The sequence below is a fragment of the Capricornis sumatraensis genome, chromosome 19, assembly GCF_032405125.1.
Source record: "Capricornis sumatraensis isolate serow.1 chromosome 19, serow.2, whole genome shotgun sequence".
Lineage (NCBI taxonomy): Eukaryota > Metazoa > Chordata > Mammalia > Artiodactyla > Bovidae > Capricornis > Capricornis sumatraensis.
In genome coordinates, this window is record NC_091087.1 from 40,995,625 (window position 1) to 41,016,749 (window position 21,125).

The window sequence follows — 21,125 nt, forward strand, 5'->3', positions numbered from 1 at the left end:
TTAACTTCTGCTACACGGCAAGGTGAATCAGTTACACATATACATATACCCACCTCTTTCTAGATTTTTTCCAGTCCTTTTTCTTTATTTTTAAAATGCATTTATTGATTTATGTTTTTGCCTGCACTGGGTCTTCATTGTCACCCACCAGCTTTCTCTAGTTGAGGCAAATGGGGGCTACTTTTCCTTGTGGTGCCTGAGCTTCTCACTGCAGTGGCTTCTCCTGTTGCAGAGCACTAGCTCTAGGCACTGGGGTCCCAGCAGTTGTGGCCCACTGGCTTAGTTGCTCCTCAGCACGTGGGAGCTTCCCAGAGGAGGGATCAAACCCATATCCCCTGAATTGGCAGGCGGATTCTTAACCATTGGACCACCCGGGAAGTCCCTTCCAGTGCTTTCTTAACCTTGAGAGCCCTGCCATCTCCTGGGCTTCCAGTGCTTGGCAATTTAATGACTATTAATTGAAATCAAAGAGGTCATATCTTCCCCAGGTGTCTTTTCAACATTTTGGTGGGAGAAAATGAAGACAGTGCTTTCGAAAAAGATTTTTTATCATTTTCCCAGCCAGGCTCATACCCCTTAAAGCCATACTGCTAGGGAGGAGGCAGAAAAGGGTTATCTGCTGAAACCCTAGAGACAGGGCCTAGAGTCAGGAAGCAAAGCCTGAATCCCCATCTTTTCTTTCCTCAGTAGTTCCAGGGATAGAGAATGAGGGATAACAAGACAAGAGACTTGTCTCATTAACATTGCATGGCAGCTAGGTAATTCACGCCTGGGGAAAGTGGTCCCGCTGCTGAGGAACTCAAGGTCAGAATGCAGTTAATGAGGCCAAATTAGATGTTAAAAGTCTTAGCACTGGGGACTTCCCTGATGGCCCAGTGGTTAAGAAGCCCCTTGCAGAGGATGAGGGTTCAATCCTTGGTTGGGGAGCTACCATACCACATGCTGCAGAGCAACTAAGTCCCCAGCGGCCACAACTACTGAGCCCACGAACCCTAGAGACGGGAGTGCCTCCCTGGCCAACAAAAAAGATCCTGCATGAGGAAATGAAGACCCCACGTGACACAACTGAGACCAGAAGCACCCCCTGCACCCCCCCCCAAAAAAATCTTGCAACTTAATCAACAACCCCTCCTGTAGAGACTGGAGGAGGGTATGTCAGGGTCAGGCCGCGCTGACCCTGAGGCCACCTGACTAGCAGTGGCCACCGCTGGCCAGCAGAAATATCCAGGTGAGTGCTGGAACTGGGAATTCGGTGAAAAGAGCCTCGACTGCCGGCAAGAAATCTAATTTGAGAGCCCATTTGTTCTCTGTAAAGTCAAGTGATTGGACTCTTTTGAATGCTTGCGGGTTTCTAGTATAAGAAAAGTTACCAATAAGGTCCTTTATACGAAGGCAGTTGTTCTGTCCCACTCTCTTATTTTAGGCTCAAACCTGGGAAGGAAAGAGCAAAGAAGGTATTTTTTAAATTATAATTTGTAGTGTTATTTTCGCAGGTTGAGGTGCAGGAGTCGTCTCCCGAGCCGGATCTGAACTGCGCTGTCTACTGACGGCTCTTCCCCTTCCTTCTATTCCTTGCTCCACGACGGCCCCTGCCGTCCAAGGGACCAGAAAGCCGTGGGGAAGCGACGCCGAAATAGTTTGTCCTCAGCGCGCCGCCGTAGCCTGCCGTTGGCCCCGTGATGCCCTCTTTCCGCCGAGGCGCGAAGGCCGCAGTGGGCGGACCCTTATGCTCCGCCCACCGTGCGTCGGTGCGTGAGTACGGCCCCCACGAGCTCCCGAGCGGTCGTGGGCTCACACCCGGCTTCTCTTCAGCCTTAACCTGTGCGCCGCCATCGCCGTCATGCTAGGCGCTGCTGTCCGCCGCTGCTCTGTAGCTGCAGCCGCAGTCGCCCGGGCCAGCCCTCGAAGCCTCCTGCTCCCCACTCCGGCCCCCGGCCAAGCCGCCGGTAAGGCTCCCGCCGGCCGCTGTCCGCGCCCGCGTGTCCTTGCGGTGACCTGGGCCCCCGCCGCCACGCGATGGCAGGCCCTCCCAGAGGCCTAGCTCCTGTCTTGCGGGCCGGCGGCTGAACCTGGTGACCGCTTGCCGTTCTCGCCGCCGCCTCGAGTTGTGAAAGACTCGAGGGCGCGCCCCCGAGGCCCCCCGAGGCGCGACTTCCTGGTGCGGGCACCGCGGACCGATCAAATGTGGACCTGCTGTGGGCGCCAAGGAGGGGGCTCAGCGCACCTCCCGTGCCCACCGGACCCCTTCGGTCCCCAGGCCGTGACCGTGCCCCGGCGCTGACCCTGCGGCCACCTGACTAGGAGTGGCCACCGCCGGCCTGCGGCGCTTCGGCGAAGGTGACATTGAGCTCAGGGTAGGGGCGGGGGTGATCCCTCCGGGGTCCCCGGCACCGCCGCCCCCAACGTCTTCCAAGAACACGTTATACTTACGTGTGTGACAATTACAGTCTTTTCATCAGACGTATCTCGGTTAGCGTTTTGTCCGTCACTTAACCAGACCACTCTAGTATTTTTAGAGACTGCCTTGTCACATTCTAATTCTTAAACTTTTATGATAGATCGACGTGTGTAGTTATTTCCTGAGGCCTGGAAGAGGGACTGACTTGATAGATCTTATAATAAAACTCTTATTTCAGGAATTGGATATCACAGACCCAGAAATAGGGGGTTCTGCCTATATGGGGAAGCTTTATGTTTTTGCTTCCGGTTAGAAGCCTGATTGCGGAGTGTAAGATGTTCTGTTGATTCCTGTCTCTTGTTCTGCCTTCCGGTTATGTCTGTTCCTGGAGACTTCGTGTCTAGCACTTTTAATTATTTTAACTGCACTTTGGTTTCGGCCCATGATGGTAGTATATGCTACATAATGAAATTTGGCCCCTAAGCATGCATATTTAAACGTATGAACTCAAACTTTAGCTAAGATTAGACAGTGATTTATCTCCAATCATTCTAGCCGTCCTCTTAAGCATAATTCATATACAAAAAACTTTATTTTAGGTGTTGTCCCATAAACCTAAATATTTGCCACAAGGAGGCAGTCATGGTTACATTCATGTCAACTACTTTCTAGCTGTGTGACCTTGGACATGTTAGTTAAACCCTAAGACTCAGTTGCCTAAGTCTAAAATTGGGATACTATTTAGTAGTTGTGAGGTTTAAATGAGATAATGTTAACTCTCAGCACCTTTCCTGGCACAAATGCTTGAAACATATTTGCTTTATTTTTATAGTGCCTTTCATTTTTGCATATTATAGGTGAGGTTTATTATCATTATGAGACTGAAGAAATTTCATGCAAATAAAAGTCAGAAAGGCTTAAGATTCTTGGATGAGGCTATCCAAGAATGAAAGAGCTCTGGAAGGGTTAACCTGGGGAGCTTCAGGTTTGCTGTAAATAAGTAGCAACCCAAACTTCCTATTTTGTCCCACTTCAGACTCCACCTTGTAACAGAATTGTTTTCCAATAACTACTGAATTAGATAATTAAATATTTTGAATAATTGCTAGATTCTCCAGCCAACCCTTAAAAGTTACACAGTCCTCACCCCTATTCCTTACCCTGATAGGCTATGAAAAGGTGGGAAGAGTTTCTGCTTTCTTGGTGGAGGGCTAAATTTAAGTAGCGTTTTTAATTACCTTCCAACCTTTTCTGCACCACTCCCACATTTATAGATTTCTACCTTTTGGGCCCCTAAACCTTGTACTTCTGTATAGCTGTCTTTGAGCTTGTTTATGTACCCTTTACATTAGTCAGTTCTTTCCATTATGCCTTAGAATCACCACCACCAAAATGCCTGTTCTTTGAGCTTTGTCTGAGCTGTTTAGTTATTGAAGGGAATTAATGAGCCACTTAATTTTTCTAAATATGTTTGCTTAACGGAAAGCCAAAAAGCAGTGTTAGATTTTTAGATTGTAGCCCTAGAAATGTCCCAGTTTTTTTTTTTACAGATGGTTCCCTTTTTCTACTCTGAAACCTTTATATAAAAACACCGAGTAATTGTTTTCCAAAATAGTTTACCATACAAGCCTCAAAACTAGGTGGAAATGCTGTACATTGGGGTAGTGTGAGGGATATAATTTACCTAAAAATCAGAATGTTAAGCATGTCCATAACTAGAAGACTAGATCCTGCTTTACTTATGACTGGAATAAGGAATATAATGTAAACCATTGGGAAAGTGTGTTTTCCTCAACCTGGGATCTGTGTGTGTTTCCAGTGCTTGCTTGGTTTTCTAAATAGCTGTCTCATGCATTGTCTTTGTTTTTTAATAAAACCAGTTCGTAATTTGGGACTCTCAGAAGGAAGGTGAACAAATCATTGAAGGTGATCCATTGATCTCCCTGACTAGGATTTGCATTTGTTGGTCATCTTTTTCACAGTTAGAAAACAAAACCACAGTCATCTAGTGAAATCCATGCCCAGCAGTGAGCAAAAGAAATTCGTTATCACGAAACAATTTACTGGATGATTGGGAAGGTACACTTAATAGTTGCCTCTAGGGAGAGAATTATATACTTCATTTTTCTTGAGTAAATACTTAGAAGTGGAATTACTGTGTTTGGTAGGTGTATATTTAACTTGATAAGGAACTGCTTAACAGTTTATACTTCAATTATATACTTGCACTTTATTCAGTTAAGGATAACTTATTTTTTGAAAAAGATGGTTTACAAATTGTGGGTGATGGTGGGCTGAAAGGTTGTTTTTGATATGTTAAGCCTTTAAAAATAACTAGAAATTATACCAAGCTCTTATAATTCATACAATAAGAGGTGCAATTTGAAGAATGTTTTATTTCTACAAATTATGATTTCTATAAATAAATCAATTAAGACACTTCTAGATAAGGATTAATTTAAAGCTACAATGAGTACATACCTACAAGGTTACTAAGCCCTAGGCAAAATGTTAACCTGGCTTTCATTTGTAATCATCATACTCTGCTAAGGTAGTGGTATCTGCATTTTACAGATAAGGAATATAAAACCTGAGTTAATTAACAACAAGAGAGTGAAGAGCCTAGAAGTATCTGACCACTAGGCTCTACTGCCTCCTAAAACCCAAAGATAAAAATTCCTTCTCCCACCTCCTGCCCCATTCAGAGGCTATTCAGAAGGAATTTAGATCTCTTAACTCCGAATTCACTGTCCAGTTACAAGCAGAAACTGAAAATGAAAGGCTTTTCATATGGTACTGGAAAAGGGTATATAGATTGGAAGCAGACTGCTAAGGGTGTCCTGTTTTCTTGATAGTGTTATATTTAAAAATCTCACTCCTTAGAAATCTAATAAAACTTTTTTCATTGAGTATAAGTGAACTTTTTTTGTTGTTGTTAACTGCTCTGGGTCTTCATTGCTTCTAGCTGTCTTTTTCTAGTTGTGTGAGTGGGGGCTACTCTTCACTTGTGGTGGTGCATTGCCTCTCAGTGTGACTTTTTAAATTAAGAAAATATATGTTAGAAATTTGCTTAATAACTAGAATGGAGGAAAATCCCTGGCAGTCCAGTGGTTAGGGCTCTGTGATTCCACTGAAGGAGGCACAGGTTCCTCCTTGATCTGGAAACTAAGATGCCACATGGCACAGCCAAAATAAACAGAATGGACATCATTTTACTTACTTCTTGGCTGTGCAACTTAAGGGATCTTAGTTCCCCAGTCAGGACTTGAACCCAGGCCCTGGGCAGTTGAAGTACAAAGTCATAAGCATTGGACTACCAGGGCATTCCCAAGAATGAATGTTATTTTAAATTAGGAATTAATACTGTTTATCATAAAAATAAGTGTATAAAGAAAATTTTTCTTTCCAAAGATAACCGCTGTTAACAGTTACACACCAGCATTACACATAAATGAGAAAAGCATAAACATACATCTGTAGTACTTTTTGTTTTACTTTTCTGTGCTTATTTTTTTATTTGGGGGCTGTGCTGGGTCTTAGTTGCAGTACGCAGGATCTTCATTGCAGCATGCAGGTTCTTAGTTGTGGCATGTGGGATCTAGTTCCCTGACCAGAGATCAAACCCAGGCCCCCTGCACTGGGAGCTCAGAGCCTTAACCACTGGACCCCCAGGGAATTCCCTCTGTGCTTAAGTTTTTTAAGATGTTTTTTTCCAATCAGTACATAAGATTTATTTCATTTGACCTGGTGAATAATTTTTCTACCATGACATGCATACCTGATTCAAAACCTAAGCATTGAGTGAATGTAATACCACTGAACTGTACATTTAGAAATGGTTAAGATAGTAGATTTTGTGTTGTGTATATTTTAAGACAAACCCCAAAAAGGAAAAAACCAGTCAAGTCCTGCTTCTGTACATTGAAGTTACTGTTCTTCCTCCCCTGTAGCTGTCCAGTCACTTCGCTGCTACTCCCATGGGTCACATGAGACAGACGAGGAGTTTGATGCTCGCTGGGTGACATACTTCAATAAGCCAGATATTGATGCTTGGGAGTTGCGTAAAGGTAATTGGAACACAGGCATATGTGTCTATTTTAATACAGAATTATGAACTGCTGTGCAGTCTTCCACTACTCTGTTAAAAGTAACTACAGTTAACCCTTCAAAAACTTGGGGGTTAGGGACATTGATGCCCACTTGCACATAGAAAATCCATATACAACTTTACAGTTGGCCCTCCTGATCCACAGTTCTGAGTCCAAGGTTCTCCATATATGGATTCAGATCATGTAGTATTTATGAAAAAAATCTCTGTGTAAGTGGACACATAGAGGTCAGATCCATGTTCAAGGGTCAGCTGTATTTTGAAAACATGTATCATGTAGACTGGGTATTGTCATGCATCTTGCAATTAGGAAAGTTTATAGTTTCCAGAGTAAGTGTTTCCTGTAAAGCAGGGTTTTGAAGGAGGCACAGTTGATGTTTTGGGCCAGACAGACAGTTCTTTGTTGCAGGGGCTGTCCTTTGCATTGTAGGATGTTTAGTAGCATCCTTGGTTTCTACCCACTAGATGCTAACGCCCCCACAAACCCCCAGTTGTGACAACCAGAAATGTCTCCTGAGGGACAAAATCATCACTGCTCTAGAGATAGGCCAAGGTGAGCAAGATTTAGCAATTGTGTAACTTTTAATAAATAGATAATTTATATAAGTAGTCATTTGGTTTTCTTCCCCTCTTGGCAATAGTTTTGGATTTTTGTTATTTTTATTCTTGGTTATGATTTATCTGTCTTGTCCTGAGTAAGTGTCCTATCAGTAAGCTAGAACTTGTTTATCCTAAATTTGTAAATGTGCATTTAACATGAGTAAATAGCATTAATAACCAAGCTAGTAGACTGATAGATAATTTTAAGTGTAGGCGGTTGTTTATCTCAGATGAAGAATTCATTCTATGACTATATTCTAGCATTGCAGTCACTGTTGTCCTTTGTTTTAATATTTTAAAATTAATAAAAGCCAGAAACCTAAGTGCTTCATACTTCTCCACAGGCATGTAATGACTCCATTTTGCTGCAGCTAGGGAAATTCTTATTGGATAATCTTGAGTAGAAGTAATGAAAAGAACAGTTCTGTATTCCCATTAGAGAATCTTAAATTTTATGATGTGTCATTTTGTGCAGAGCCAAAAGTAATCATGCTCAGTATTTTCTGGTTGAATGTTTCTGACTCTGCACTAATGGTCCTCTATATCGCCTTAAAGTCCTCATTTGGGCTTCATTACTTTCTCCTTAAGCATTTCCCTGGTTGTTTTTAGATTATTTTTCAGTCAGACCTATTTTAAAGCAGTCAAAGTACATACATTGTACTAAGAGTTAAAGATATGAGTTGAAAATGACCGTCTTGTTTGAAAAGAAACCAGCTAATTTTGAAAATAGTGTTTGCACTTAAGATCACTCTCAAGGTTATTATTTTTTTGGTCATACTATGTGGTTTGTAGGATCTTTGTTCTCCAATCAAGGATCAAACCTAGGCCCCACGCAGTAGAAATGCCAAGTTCTAACCATTGGACCACTAGGGAATTCCCAGTTATCTCATTTTAGAGATAATAGAAGGCAATGGCAACCCACTCCAGTATTCTTGCCTAGAGAATCCCGTGGACAGAGGAGCCTGGTGGGCTGCTGTTGATGGGGTTGCACAGTCAGACATGACTGAAGCGACTTAGCATGCCTGCATGCATTGGAGAAGGAAATGGCAACCCACTCCATTATTCTTGCCTGAAGAATCCCAGGGACAGAGGAGTCTGGTGGGCTGCCGTCTATGAGGTTGCACAGTCGGACACGACTAAAGCGACTTAGCAGCAGTAGCAGAGATAATAGGGGCCCAGGGATTTACTTGGTGGTCCAGTGGTTAAGACTCCACGCTTCCACTGAAAGAAGCATAGGTTTGATCCATGGAAGAGAAGTTCTGCGTGCCGTGTGGTAAAGCAAAAAAAAAAATAGTGGATCAAACAGACAAGATCACATGTCTATAGTTCAATAAAAAAATATGGATAAGTAAATTGCAGTTTAAGTGAGGATATTCCAGATTGATATGACCCCTCTTTTTAATTTGACAGGGATGAATACACTTGTTGGCTATGACCTGGTTCCAGAGCCCAAAATCATTGATGCTGCTTTGCGGGCATGCAGACGTTTAAATGATTTTGCTAGTGCAGTTCGCATCCTAGAGGTTGTTAAGGTCAGTGAAATAACAATGCTAAGGTTGTTCTGGAAGTAGGTGGGCTATTGATTAGGTATTAGCGTATTCTGTATTTTTGAATTTGTTAAAATGCCTGAAATTAGTTTTTATATAGTTAGAGGGAATGTACATTGTGGTTATATTCTCTTTGGACAGTATTTGGGAGAATTTATTCAGGAATTTATCTTGTTAGAATTTCAGCAATCCCATTTGAGAATTTATCTTAAGGAAATAATTAAGAATTGCAAAAAAAAAAAATTGCAGTTTATCTTTGTGCTGCTTGTGATATGAAATTAAGTATTGCCAGTGGCTTCTTAAAATGGGACTTTCCAGAGGAGATTATTATTAATGCTGTAGAAGTGTATTTAACATTTAAGATATATATTAATTGAAGGAAATTGTGAAATAATTTTTTGTGGTATATCCCCTTTTTATTAAAAAGTATAGAGAGAATGGTCAAAATGTAAGGATATATACTTTCCTCTCACTTATTTGATTATAGTTTTTAATTTTTCTATAATGAACAACTTAATGCATTGAATTTTAAATAAGAATTTTATAATTAAAAAAAATACACTTAAGGAGACCTAGAATTTGTTAGAGAGAAGAATAATATAATAACTTGACACTGTCTTAGTCTATTTGACCTTCTAATATTTGTCTCTGAAGAATGTTGTGACAATATAGGTATAATTGTATATTATGGTAAGTATTCCTCAAAGCTCTCTTGCCTTGGAAATAAGTATTCTCTACGTGTAGCTCTCCATGAAAAGACTTTTATATTCTATAGGAAAGAAATGCAAGGTCTGTAAGAGGGAAAGTATGACAATACTTTATCTAAAATGGGTAAGATAATTAAGGGTTCTGTGGGCTATCAATCCATTCAGCACCAGTAGTTAATTCAGTTAGGGTCTCAAATTGAGGCAAATTAAGAAACTTTTTTCGTGTTAACTTGATTATTCCTGTTGCCTGCTGGGCACGTTTAATTGCCATCACAAAATTCTGTCATCACCACCTTCTTTTCCAGTAACTCAAGGCTTTAAAATGTTTCTTTCCCCCTGGATTTAGTAGTCTTAGTCTCCAAGTGTCTTAGCAGTCTGCCTTGAATAGTGCCTATGTAAAAGTTGCTCTCTCTTTTGAACGAATATGTTAACTTCAAAGTGGGTGGTTTGTATTCTCTGCTACTAGCCTCTGCATATGACTGAAAGCATTTTCAGCTTCATTGTGTTAATAGAGACAGCTTTTCGGCGCTAAATGTGACTATTTTCTTTGCCATCAGGACAAAGCAGGACCTCATAAGGAAATCTATCCCTATGTCATCCAGGAACTTAGACCAACTTTGAATGAACTGGGAATCTCCACTCCAGAGGAACTGGGCCTTGACAAAGTGTAAACCTCATGGGTAAGGTATACCTGAATAAGGCAAGAAAGGAGGGGTGAATGAGTGGCATTACAGTATTCTCAGAGAAAGACCTTTTCATGGCTTTGTTAGAGGCTGTGAGCTTAGAGAGTACCTGTGATGATTAATTTAAAGAGCTAGAGTTGTTGTTTCTAGTTGTTATAATTGTTCTTTTATTGGTGTAAAGGCAAGTTAAAAAATCTACTTTAAAATTTATATAATATAAAATATTTCAAGGGTAAAGAATAGCATAGGGAATAAATGTAACCATACCCAAATTTTGAGATATTATTTTTGCCATATTTGCTTTAGTTTCTCCCTCTCCCCCAAGATATGAGAGGTTTCACATAGAGTTGAAGCCCTCTCCGTACCTTTTTCCTAATTCCAGCTCTATAACCTCTCCTTAATTAAGGCAATCTATTACATACCAGGTATTCATCATGCATGCTTTTATACATCTTTATTTTTAACATCAGGGTTTTATTAATTTGATGCTTCTGTTTTTGTATGCCCAAGTTGAAATATAATAGGTAATATTCATTGATAATACATACAAACTTGATACCTTGTGGAAAATACAGACTAGGTAATAAAACCAGTCACAAGATTGCCGAATAGTGAGCAGTACGCAGAAAATCCTTTGTAAAACAGAAAAAAATACATAAGTAATAACGCTTATATTTATTTTATTTAACAAACACATATAGTGTATATAACTCTTATTATGTATGAGGTACTGTTTTATGTGCTTTACAAACTCATTTAATCCTCATGAACAGTCCTGTGAAGTACTTACTGTTATTACACTTATTCCCATTTTAGTATTTTACTAATGAGGAAAATGAGGCACCTTATCCAAAGTCATACAAGTAGTAGAAGAACCCACATTTAGACCAAGGCAGTCTGGCTCCAGAGTCCATTGTTTTTACCATGCCACACATCCTTTGTAGGCATTGCAGTACTAAAGCATTTACTAAGGCCATAGTCTTATTTCTCAGATGTAAATAATGAGGCTTAAATAGAAGGTTTGCTTCCTAAGAGTAAGAAGTTTATTTTTAAAAGGTGGAACTAAGCTATCTTATAAAAGTTTCAGTAAAAGTGGACCCAAGATTATTTAAAAAGCTAGTATCAGATCCTTACAAGATAAAGAACCAGTGAGCATGGTTAGAGTACCATTCAGTTCAGTTCAGTCACTCAGTCGTGTCCAACTCTTTGCAACCCCATAAATCGCAGTACGCCAGGCCTCCCTGTCCATCATCAACTCCCGGAGTTCACTCAAACTCACGTCCATCGAGTTGGTGATGCCATCCAGCCATCTCATCCTCTGTCATCCTGTTTTACTCCTGCCCCTAATCCCTCCCAGCATCAGAGTCTTTTCCAATGAGTCAACTGTTCACATGAGGCGGCCAAAGTACTGGAGTTTCAGCTTCAGCATCATTCCCTCCAAAGAAATCCCAGGCTGATCTCCTTCAGAATGGACTGGTTGGATCTCCTTGCAGTCCAAGGGACTCTTAAGAGTACACTACAGTTCAAAAGCATCAATTCTTCGGTGCTCAGCTTTCTTCACAGTCCAACTCTCACGTCCATACATGACCACTGGAAAAACCATAGCTTTGACTAGACGGACCTTTGTTGGCAAAGTAATTAGTGAACACCTAATTCCACACTCTAAAAATCTTAAACTCAAAGAATACCTACATTCAATCTTCCTACCACAAACTGAGCAGAAAATGCCTGAGGTTTTGAATTCAATTTTGAGATCTCTTTTTACAGCTTGCTTTGAAACAAGAGTCTTAATTTTATCTTTGTCCATCTCTGTATCACCACTGTCTCTTCCTCCTCCCTGAAACCAGATAGCACATATTTGTGAAATGTGAAAAGGATATTTTCTAGCTGCAGTAACACTGTATTTCTTTTACTTAAAAAATTTTAAGAGGGCAGCTCCCCAGTACTTTTCTGATTAGAAAAGAATACTACCTCAATAATTACCAGGTGGATAATCAACAAAAAAGCCAAACAGCTTGTACCTGGTGTGTTGATTTCAGGCCGGATTAAGAAAGAGCAGAAGAGACTACACAGAGGCAGTGATTTCCTTGGGCTGTTGCTCTAGAGGTTATTTTTAGTAAGATTTCTATCTTTTCTTTACTTCCCAGCTAATTTTTCATGTTTTCTCTTACAGATGGGCTTCCCAAGGACTTACTGATAATGCTACTTGATTATAAACAGTCACCTGGAAATACTGATGATAACATATTACCTTATTCAAACAAGTTTTCCTTTGTTGAGTACCAAACCATGTATTGTAACTTGGACTTTAATAAAAGGGAAATGAGTTTGAACTGAAATTAGGTATTTCTGTGTTTGCATTGAAAGGCAGGGGGGAAAAACTATTATAGGGTCATTGGTTTCACTGTTTGGTTGCCACATTATATGTTGAGAGAACTGCTTCAGTTCTCTGGAAACCATCCAACATGAGTCAGCTACATTAATGTATTTGGGTGCACTTGCTGGTAAATTAGCTAAATTTTTTTTTTTAAGTAACTTTATATAGAATTTTCTTTTTTAAAAATTATTTATTTGTGTGTGTAAGGTCTTCGTTGCTGCATGCGGGATTTCTCTAGTTGCAGCAAGCAGAGGCTTTCTCTTGTTGTGGAGCACAGGCTTTAGTAGTTGCAGCATGCTGGCTCAGTAGTTGTGGTGCATGGGCTTAATTGCTCCACAGCATGTAGGGTGGTCCCAGACCAGGGATCGAACCTGTGTCCCCTACCCTGGCAGGGAGATTCTTAACCACTGAACCACTGGGGAAGTCCAGTGTAGAATTTTCTTGCTGACAGGGCCAGCAAGTACTCTGGGCTTAGAGGGTTAGTTGTCTGTGGGTACAGATCAAATTGTGTACCTTTCCAAAAATGGGTGAAATAAAGTTTTTAAAGTAGTCATTGAGATAATCTTTAGGATGTGCTCTGTAGAAGCCAGCCCCTTAGTGCTTCTCGTCTTCCCTACCTGTTCTTCCCTAGCAGTACAGTATTAGCCTTGGACATCAAAGAATTTGCTGTGGTAGATTTGGAGGCTTTCTGCTTAAAGAACTGAGTAAATGGTTTACTTCTTGAGAGAATAAAATACACAATCCTGTCTTTGTTGTTGTTTAGTCACTCAGTTGTGTCTGACTCTCTTGTGACACCATGGACTGTAGTTCACCAGGCTCCTCTGTCCATGGGATTTCCTAGGCCAGAATACTGGAGTGGGTTGCCATTTCCTTCTCTAGGGTATCTTCCTGACCCAGGGGTCAAACCTAAGTGTCCTGCATTGGCAGGCAGATTCTTTATCACTGACCCACCAGGGAAGCTTTGTCTTACTTCAGAGGCCCCATAATACTGGAAGCCAGCTGCTGGATAAAGAGGTTATAGGTTTGAGTGACTTCTAGTACAGCCAGTTTGACTGCTTCATCAGGTGAACTGTACTAATATTAGGTTTAATTTTGATGTCTTGTCTCCTAAAGCCATGTAAGAAAATGTTAGTAAAATCAGTTTTGGGGAACTTCCCTGGTGGTCCAGCAGTTAAGACTCTGTGCTTCCACTGCAGGGGGCACAGATTCAATCTGTGGTCTCCTCAGTCAAGGAACTAAGGTCCTGCATGCTGTGCAGCCAAAAAGAAGGAAAAAAGTAGAATCAGTTTTGATGAGGTTTAATACAAAAGATCCTTCTTTCCCCCTTTTTTTAAGAAGTAGAGATGTGAAATAAACTAACAGTATTTATGGCCATCTTTTAGATGGTGCTAGAATAGGAGAGACACAAGTCGATGATAGGTAGGGCTTCTATCCTAACAGAATGGGATCTCTAGCTTTTTCTTTCCCTACTTTCTGTTTTGAAAATTTTCAAAGCAGTTAATGGTTTGCTACATTTGTTTTTATGTACACTTTTCCCTCAGTCATTTGAAAGTGAGTTGCACACATAACACTTTAACCCTGAATACTTAAGCAACATCTAAGAGAAATTTCTCCTAAGTAACCACAGTACCATTAATATGCTTCAAGAACTTTGGCATAAAATACATACAATTCATTTTTCTGAAGAGTCCAGGCCAGTTGGGGTAGAATAGAATGTCCTGCATCTGCATCTTCCTGGTTGTTCATTAAAATCTAGTTAAACAGGACTTCCCTAGTGGTCCAGTGGTTAAGAATCCACCTTGTAATCAGTGCAAGGGACATGGGTTCGATACCTGGTTGGGAGTTCAGATCCAGCACGACATGGAGCAACTAGACTAAGTTGAGCCCCGTGGACTCTGGGCCACAGTGAAAGATCCCCTGTGACACAGCAAAAGATCCCACGTGCTGCTGCTAAGACCCGATACAGCCAATTAAATATTTTTCTTTTTTAAATCCAGTTAAACATTTTTGACAAGAATACACCCCACCCTTTATATGCAGTTTTGCTTTCTGCACTTTGTTACTCATTGTCAACCACAGCCTGAAAATATTAAATGGAACATTTCAGAAATAACCTAAGTTTTAAATTGAACACTGTTCTGAGTAGTGTGATGAAATCTCTCACCTTCCCTGTCCATCCCATTAGTCACTTAGAAGCTGTCTTAGTTGTCAGATTGATGGTCATGGTATCATGGTGCCTGTGTTGAAGAAATTTTACTTATAATAATATCACCAAAGTGCAAGAGTAGTAATACTGCCAATTTGCATATGTCAGAGAGAACCTATAAAGTGCTTCCTTTCAAGGAAAAAAATGTCCTGTGCTGAGGTAGCTAAGATCTAGACTAAGAACTCTTCAATCCGTGATACTGTGAAGAAGGAAAAAAATTGTGTGCTAGTTTTGCTGTTGAACCTTAAACTGCAAAAGTTTAAGCCACAGTGAGTGATTAGTGCTTAGTTAAGATGGAAAAGGCATTAAATTAGTAGAGTAAGATATTTTAAGGGAGAGGGAGACCATGTTCACATAACTTATAGTATATTGTTACTATGCCTAATTTATAAATTAAACTTTATCATAGGTATGTATAGGAAAAAACATAGTTTTATAGGGTTTGGTACTATCCACAGTTTCAGGAATCCACTAGGGGTCCTGGAATGAATCCCCCCCATGGATAAGGGAGTACTATATAGATGATGTGAAATTCCAGTTGTATCCCCTCAAGAAGGATATTATGTTTGTATGTCCTAGCATTTTTTTCAAAAATTACATTTACCCATCAGCTGATGGAAGGTAATACAGTGTAGCAATAGGGTGGGTTTGTATTCAGACCTATGTTCAAATCTGATTCTACTATATAGCAGCTATATGACTATGGATAAGTTATGGATAAGCGCCTTCCTGTGCTTCTGTTTTATGATCTGAAAATGGGAGCAACTTTGCAGGCTTACAAGGAAAGCTTAGTAAGATTAGGTCTTATTACAGTCATTTTTATAATCATAATACTTGGGAAAATGGTTTAAGCCTAGCCATCCTTCCCTAAGTTTTGCTAGCTACCAGTGCAGTTTCTCCTGTTTGTTCAGATGCCAGGGCCCTTGTCCTTAGCACCAAGTGGAGTCCATCTTTGTGTTTTGAAAAGGCAAGTTCATTTGGCCCAATTTCACATCATTTTCCTACGTTTAGAAAGTTTGTTCAGAACAAAAGTGATGACAATTCTGCCAGCCTTAGCTCTCCACAGTGGTGGTCATGCTTTTATTTATGACTAGCTTTCTGCCCAGCATTTTAATTCTAAAACTATCATGTTAGTGGAACTTCTCTGGTGGTCCGGTGGCTAAGCTTCTGAGCTCCCAATTCAGGGGGTCCAGATTTGGTCCCTGGTCAGGGAACTAGACCCCATATGCAACTAGCAGTTTGCATGCCACAACTAAAGATCCAGCATGCCACAACGAATATTAAAGATCCTGTGTGCTGCAACTAAGAACCAGTGCAGCCAAATAAGTCAGTTAATGTTTTTAAGAAAACAAAGCAGTGTCCCTGGTGGTCCGCTAGTTTTAAGAATCCGCCTTGCAACGCAGGGGACACAAGTTCAATCTCTGGTCCGGAAGGACCCCACTTGCTGTGGGGCAGCAGGGCCTGTGTGCCACAGCTATTGAGCCCCACGCTCTGGAGCCCACAGACTACAGCTGCTGAGCCCTTGTGCTGCAACTGCTGAAGACCATGTGCCCTAGAGCCTGTGCTCTACTACAAGAGAAGCCACCACAGAAAGCCCATGCTCCACAGCTAAAGAGTAGCCCCTGCTCTCTGCAAATAGAGAAAACCTCCACACAGCAACCAAGACCCAGTGCAGCCAAAAAAAAAAACATTAAATATGTTAGAGCAAGTATTAAGCTCTGGAAGTAGATCCTGAAAATTTGGAGAATGTCATTTGTACCAGTGTGCTAGGGCTGCCAAATCATAATACCACAGGCTTAACAGAAGTTTGAGAGCCCCCTGGTGGTCTAGTGGTTGAGATTCACCACTTTCACTGCTGTGACCCAGGTTTGGTCCCTGGTTGGGAAACAGATAGCATAAGCTGCATGGCTGAAAAACAAAAACAGAATTTACTTTCTCACAGTTCTGGAGGCTGGAATTCCAAGATCAGGGTGCCAACAGTGTTGGTTTCTGATGAGTTCCATCTTCCTGGCTTGCAGATAACTACCTTCTCTCAGGGTCCTCAAAAGCTCTTTTTCTTTGTGTGTATACACTGGTGTCTCTTTTTAACCATGCTGCGCAGCATGCAAGATCTTAGTTCTCCGACTAGGGGTTGAACCCATACCCCCTTCAATGGAAACAGAGTCCTGACCACTAGACTGCCAGGGAATTCCCTGGTGTCTCTTTTCTTATAATGACATCAGGATTACAGCTCAACCCATATGACCTCATTTAACCTTAATCACCCCCCTTTTAAGCTTTAGCTCCAAAATAAAGGCACGTTAGGGTTTAGGGCTTCAACATACAAATTTGGGTGGTTGGGGGCACAATTCAGTCCATAACATTAAAGACATATATCTGACCAGCATAAAAAGAGGTCAGGCTTTTGAGGCAGATAAGGATTCATCAAAAAAGCAAGAGCGTTCCAGAAAAACTTCTATATCTGCTTTATTGACTATGCCAAAGCCTTTGACTGTGTGGATCGCAATAAACTGGAAAATTCTAAAAGAGATTGGAATACCAGACCACCTGACCTGCTTCTTGAGAAACCTATATGCAGGTCAGGAAGCAACAGTTAGAACTGAACATGGAACAACAGACTGGTTCCAAATAGGAAAAGGAGTACATCAAGGCTGTATATTGTCACCCTGCTTATTTAACTTATATGCAGAGTACATCATGAGAAATGCTGGGCTGGAAGAAATACAAGCTGGAATCAAGATTGCCGGGAGAAATATCAATAACCTCAGATATGCAGATGACACCACCCTTAAGGCAGAAAGTGATGAGGAACTAAAAGCCTCTTGATGAGAGTGAAAGATGAGAGTGAAAAAGTTGGCTTAAAGCTCAACATTCAGAAAACGAAGATCATGGCATCTGGTCCCATCACTTCATGGGAAATAGATGGGGAAACAGTGGAAACAGTGTCAGACTTTGGGCTCCAATACTTTGGCCACCTCATGCGAAGAGTTGACTCATTGGAAAAGACCCTGATGCTGGGAGGGATTGGGGGCAGGAGGAGAAGGGGACAACAGAGGATGAGATGGCTGGATGGCATCACTGACTCAATGCACATGAGTTTGGGTGAACTCTGGCAGTTTTTGGTGATGGACAAGGAGGCCTGGGGTGCTGTGGTTCATGGGGTCACAAAGAGTTGGACACGACTGAGCAACTGAACTGAACTGAATGGCAGAAAATATTTGCAAATCACTTATCTGGTAAGGAGTAATATCCAAAATAAATTCCAATTTAAACATGGGCAGAAGATCTCAATGGATATTTTTTCAAAGAAAGCATACTTAAAGATGACTGACAAGCACAAGAAAAATGATCAAAATCACTAATCATCAAGACAATGCAAATTAAAACCACAATAAGATAATCACCTTACCCGTCAAATTGGTTACTGTCAAAATGACCAGATGATATTGGCACGATGTAGAGACAAGGGAGCCCTTGTGCACTGTGGGAATGTAAACTGGCACAGGTGCTATGGTAAATAGTATAGAGGTTCCTCAAAAAATTAAAAATAGAACTACAATATTATTCAATAATTCCAGTTCTGGGATTTAACTGAAGACAACCAAAACACTAATTTGAAAAGATAAATGCACCCAAATGTTAGTAGCAGCACTATTTACAAAAGCCAAGAAATGGAAACAACCTAAGTTCTATTGGTGGATGAATGGATTAAGAAGAGTTGTGGTAGATACACACAGTGGAATATTATTCAGTCACAAAAATGGAGATCCTGCCATTTGCAACAACATGGACCTTAAGGGAATTATACCAAGTGAAATAAGGGACAGAAAAACTGTATCAACGAGTGAGTGATAGTTGCTCAGTCATGTCTGACTCTTTGTGACCCCATGGACTGTTAGCCTGCCAGGCTCCTCTGTCCATGGAGTTCTCCAGGCAAGTATACTGGAGTGGGTTGCCATTTCTTCTTTCATTTATATTTGGAATCTAAGAAACAGAAAAAATCAAGCTCACAGATAGAACAAAGAATAGATCAGTGGTTGCCAGGGTGGGTAGCTGGGTGGGCAAAATGGGTGAAAGGGATCAAAAGGTACAGAATTACAGTTATAAAACGTCATGATGAGGTAATGTACTGCATGGTGACTATAGTTAATACTGTATTGCATATTTGAAAGCTGCTAAGATGAAAGAGAAGAGTGAAAAAGTTGGCTTAAAGCTCAACATTCAGAAAAGATCATGGCATCTGGTTCCATCACTTCATGGCAAAGAGATGGAGAAACAGTGGAAACAGTGGCAGACTTTACTTTTTCGGGCTCCAAAATCACTGCGGATGGTGACTGCAGCCATGAAATTAAAAGATGCTTGCTCCTTGGAAGAAAAGTTATGACCAACCTAGATAGCATATTCAAAAGCAGAGACATTATTTTGCCAACTAAGGTCCGTCTAGTCAAGGCTATGGTTTTTCCAGTGACCATGTATGGATGTGAGAGTTGGACTGTGAAGAAGGCTGAGCGCCAAAGAATTGATACTTTTGAACTGTGGTGTTGGAGAAGACTCTTGAGAGTCCCTTGGACTGCAAGGAGATCCAACCACTCCATTCTGAAGGATTAGCCCTGGGATTTCTTTGGAAGGACTGATGCTAAAGCTGAAACTCCAGTACTTTGGCCACCTCATGTGAAGAGTTGACTCATTGGAAAAGACTGTGATGCTGGGAGGGATTGGGGGCAGGAGGAGAAGGGGACGACAGAGGATGAGATGGCTGGATGGCATCACTGACCCGATGGACGTGAGTCTGAGTGAACTCCGGGAGTTGGTGATGGACAGGGAAGCCTGGCATGCTGCAATTCATGGGGTCGCAAAGAGTCGGACACGACTGAGCGACTGAACTGAACTGAACTTCTGAAGATGCTAAAATAATAGACCTTAGAAGTCTTAATCATAAGAAAAAAGACAATATAGCTAGACTAACTGCAGTTATCATAATGTATACACTCACAATGTGTACAAATAAGTCATTATGTTGTACACTTGAAAGCAACATAATGTTAGAGGTCAATTATACCTCAATAAAAAAATTAATTCACCACTATCTCCCATTCTTTTCTATACCTAATCCCAGATTCTTATCTAGATGAGGGAATTAAAATTAACTGGACAGCAGAACTAGAATTCTCAACTGATCATAAAGACTCATCTGTCCCAGGACCAGAAAACTTGGGGGACAGGTAGGATTCCCATGATTTGGAGTCAAAAATAAAGAATGTGACTTGGGCTTAACTCAGTGGTACTGTTCATACTTCAGAGCCCCCTGTGGACTCCATCTAAGACGACCTCTTTGCTTTACAAATAAAAATTCTATGAACATTTAAAAAAAACATAAATGTGACTGCTCCTTGGGGCATGAATGAGGGTAGGAGTCTTAACTCCTAATAGTCAAGAATCTCCCCCAACCCACAACAAAGAATAAAAGACTGCGAATCAGAGACTAGGAGGTGCCTTTTTTGTCCTGTTCATCATTAGATCTTCAGGGTTCAGCATAGCACCTGACATGTAGACGAATAAAGCTTTTTTTTTTTTTTTTTCTCTCTGCTAACGGAAGAATTACAGATCTCCAGCCCAGCAGGCAAGCCAGCACAGACATTCTGGGTTAGAGTCTGAGCAGCTGGGGTGAGGAAGACAGGCTTCGTGCCCTATGTGCTGCAGCAGTTCTTGCCCTGGAGACTTACCCCCTTACAACCTAGGTTTTAATCTTTGCTATTTGCTTTGGGCAATGGGAAGTTATTCATTTTTCTTAGCTTCCTAGTGAATACAGTATATTAAGTGGAAAAAGTGAACTGCCACACCCAGATCAAGGCAGTTGGGTAATCACAATTTCTTCATAATAAAATGAATTTAGACTATATAATCTGTAAGATTCCTGCCAGCCCCAAAGTTCTATGATTAAATAGACTAAAAGTTAAAAAGGGAAATAGGACATTCATTAAACAAATATGTACTACTATGACTTTGTGCTGAAAACAAGGGATAAAAATATCATTAAGGTGGTCTGTCCTGGAAGCGTGTAAAGCCAAGAAACACTAAATCCTTAAAACACTGTGTAAACTTCATGAGGTAACATTTCTTGAGCACTTATTATATGCTAATACCGTCCCAAGCACTTTACAATTTAACCTCATAATTCTATTAGATAGGTACTATTATTATCCCCATTCCTCAGTTAAAGAAACTGACATAAAGAGTTAAATAACTTACCAGTAAATGGCAGAGCAAGTTATCTGTATTCAGGGCCCATATTCAACCACATGGCAATTAGCTGGATTCCCAGGATAGGAGACCCAGGAGTGTCATGGATGAGGGCACTCAGACTCTTTCCCTACAAGTTCCTCAGATTTTGTGACATCAAGAGGGTTTTGATCACATTTTCTTTGGCCCCTTGGTGAGGTCTCCATCAACTTAACAGACAACTATGAGAAAAACCATCTCTTCAGAGTCCACAGAGAGC

General features: G+C 40.9%; 1 protein-coding gene across 1 annotated transcript; it reads left to right on the forward strand.

The window, feature by feature from the left end:
- The first annotated feature begins 1,767 nt into the window (after positions 1-1,767).
- On the forward strand, positions 1,768-12,360 carry COX5A (cytochrome c oxidase subunit 5A). The gene is made up of 5 exons (XM_068991300.1): positions 1,768-1,946; positions 6,349-6,465; positions 8,517-8,638; positions 9,918-10,040; positions 12,217-12,360. The coding sequence occupies exons 1-4, from the start codon at positions 1,841-1,843 to the stop codon at positions 10,029-10,031; spliced, it is 459 nt and encodes a 152-aa protein (XP_068847401.1). The 5' UTR covers positions 1,768-1,840; the 3' UTR covers positions 10,032-10,040; positions 12,217-12,360.
- The last annotated feature ends 8,765 nt before the right edge of the window (positions 12,361-21,125 follow it).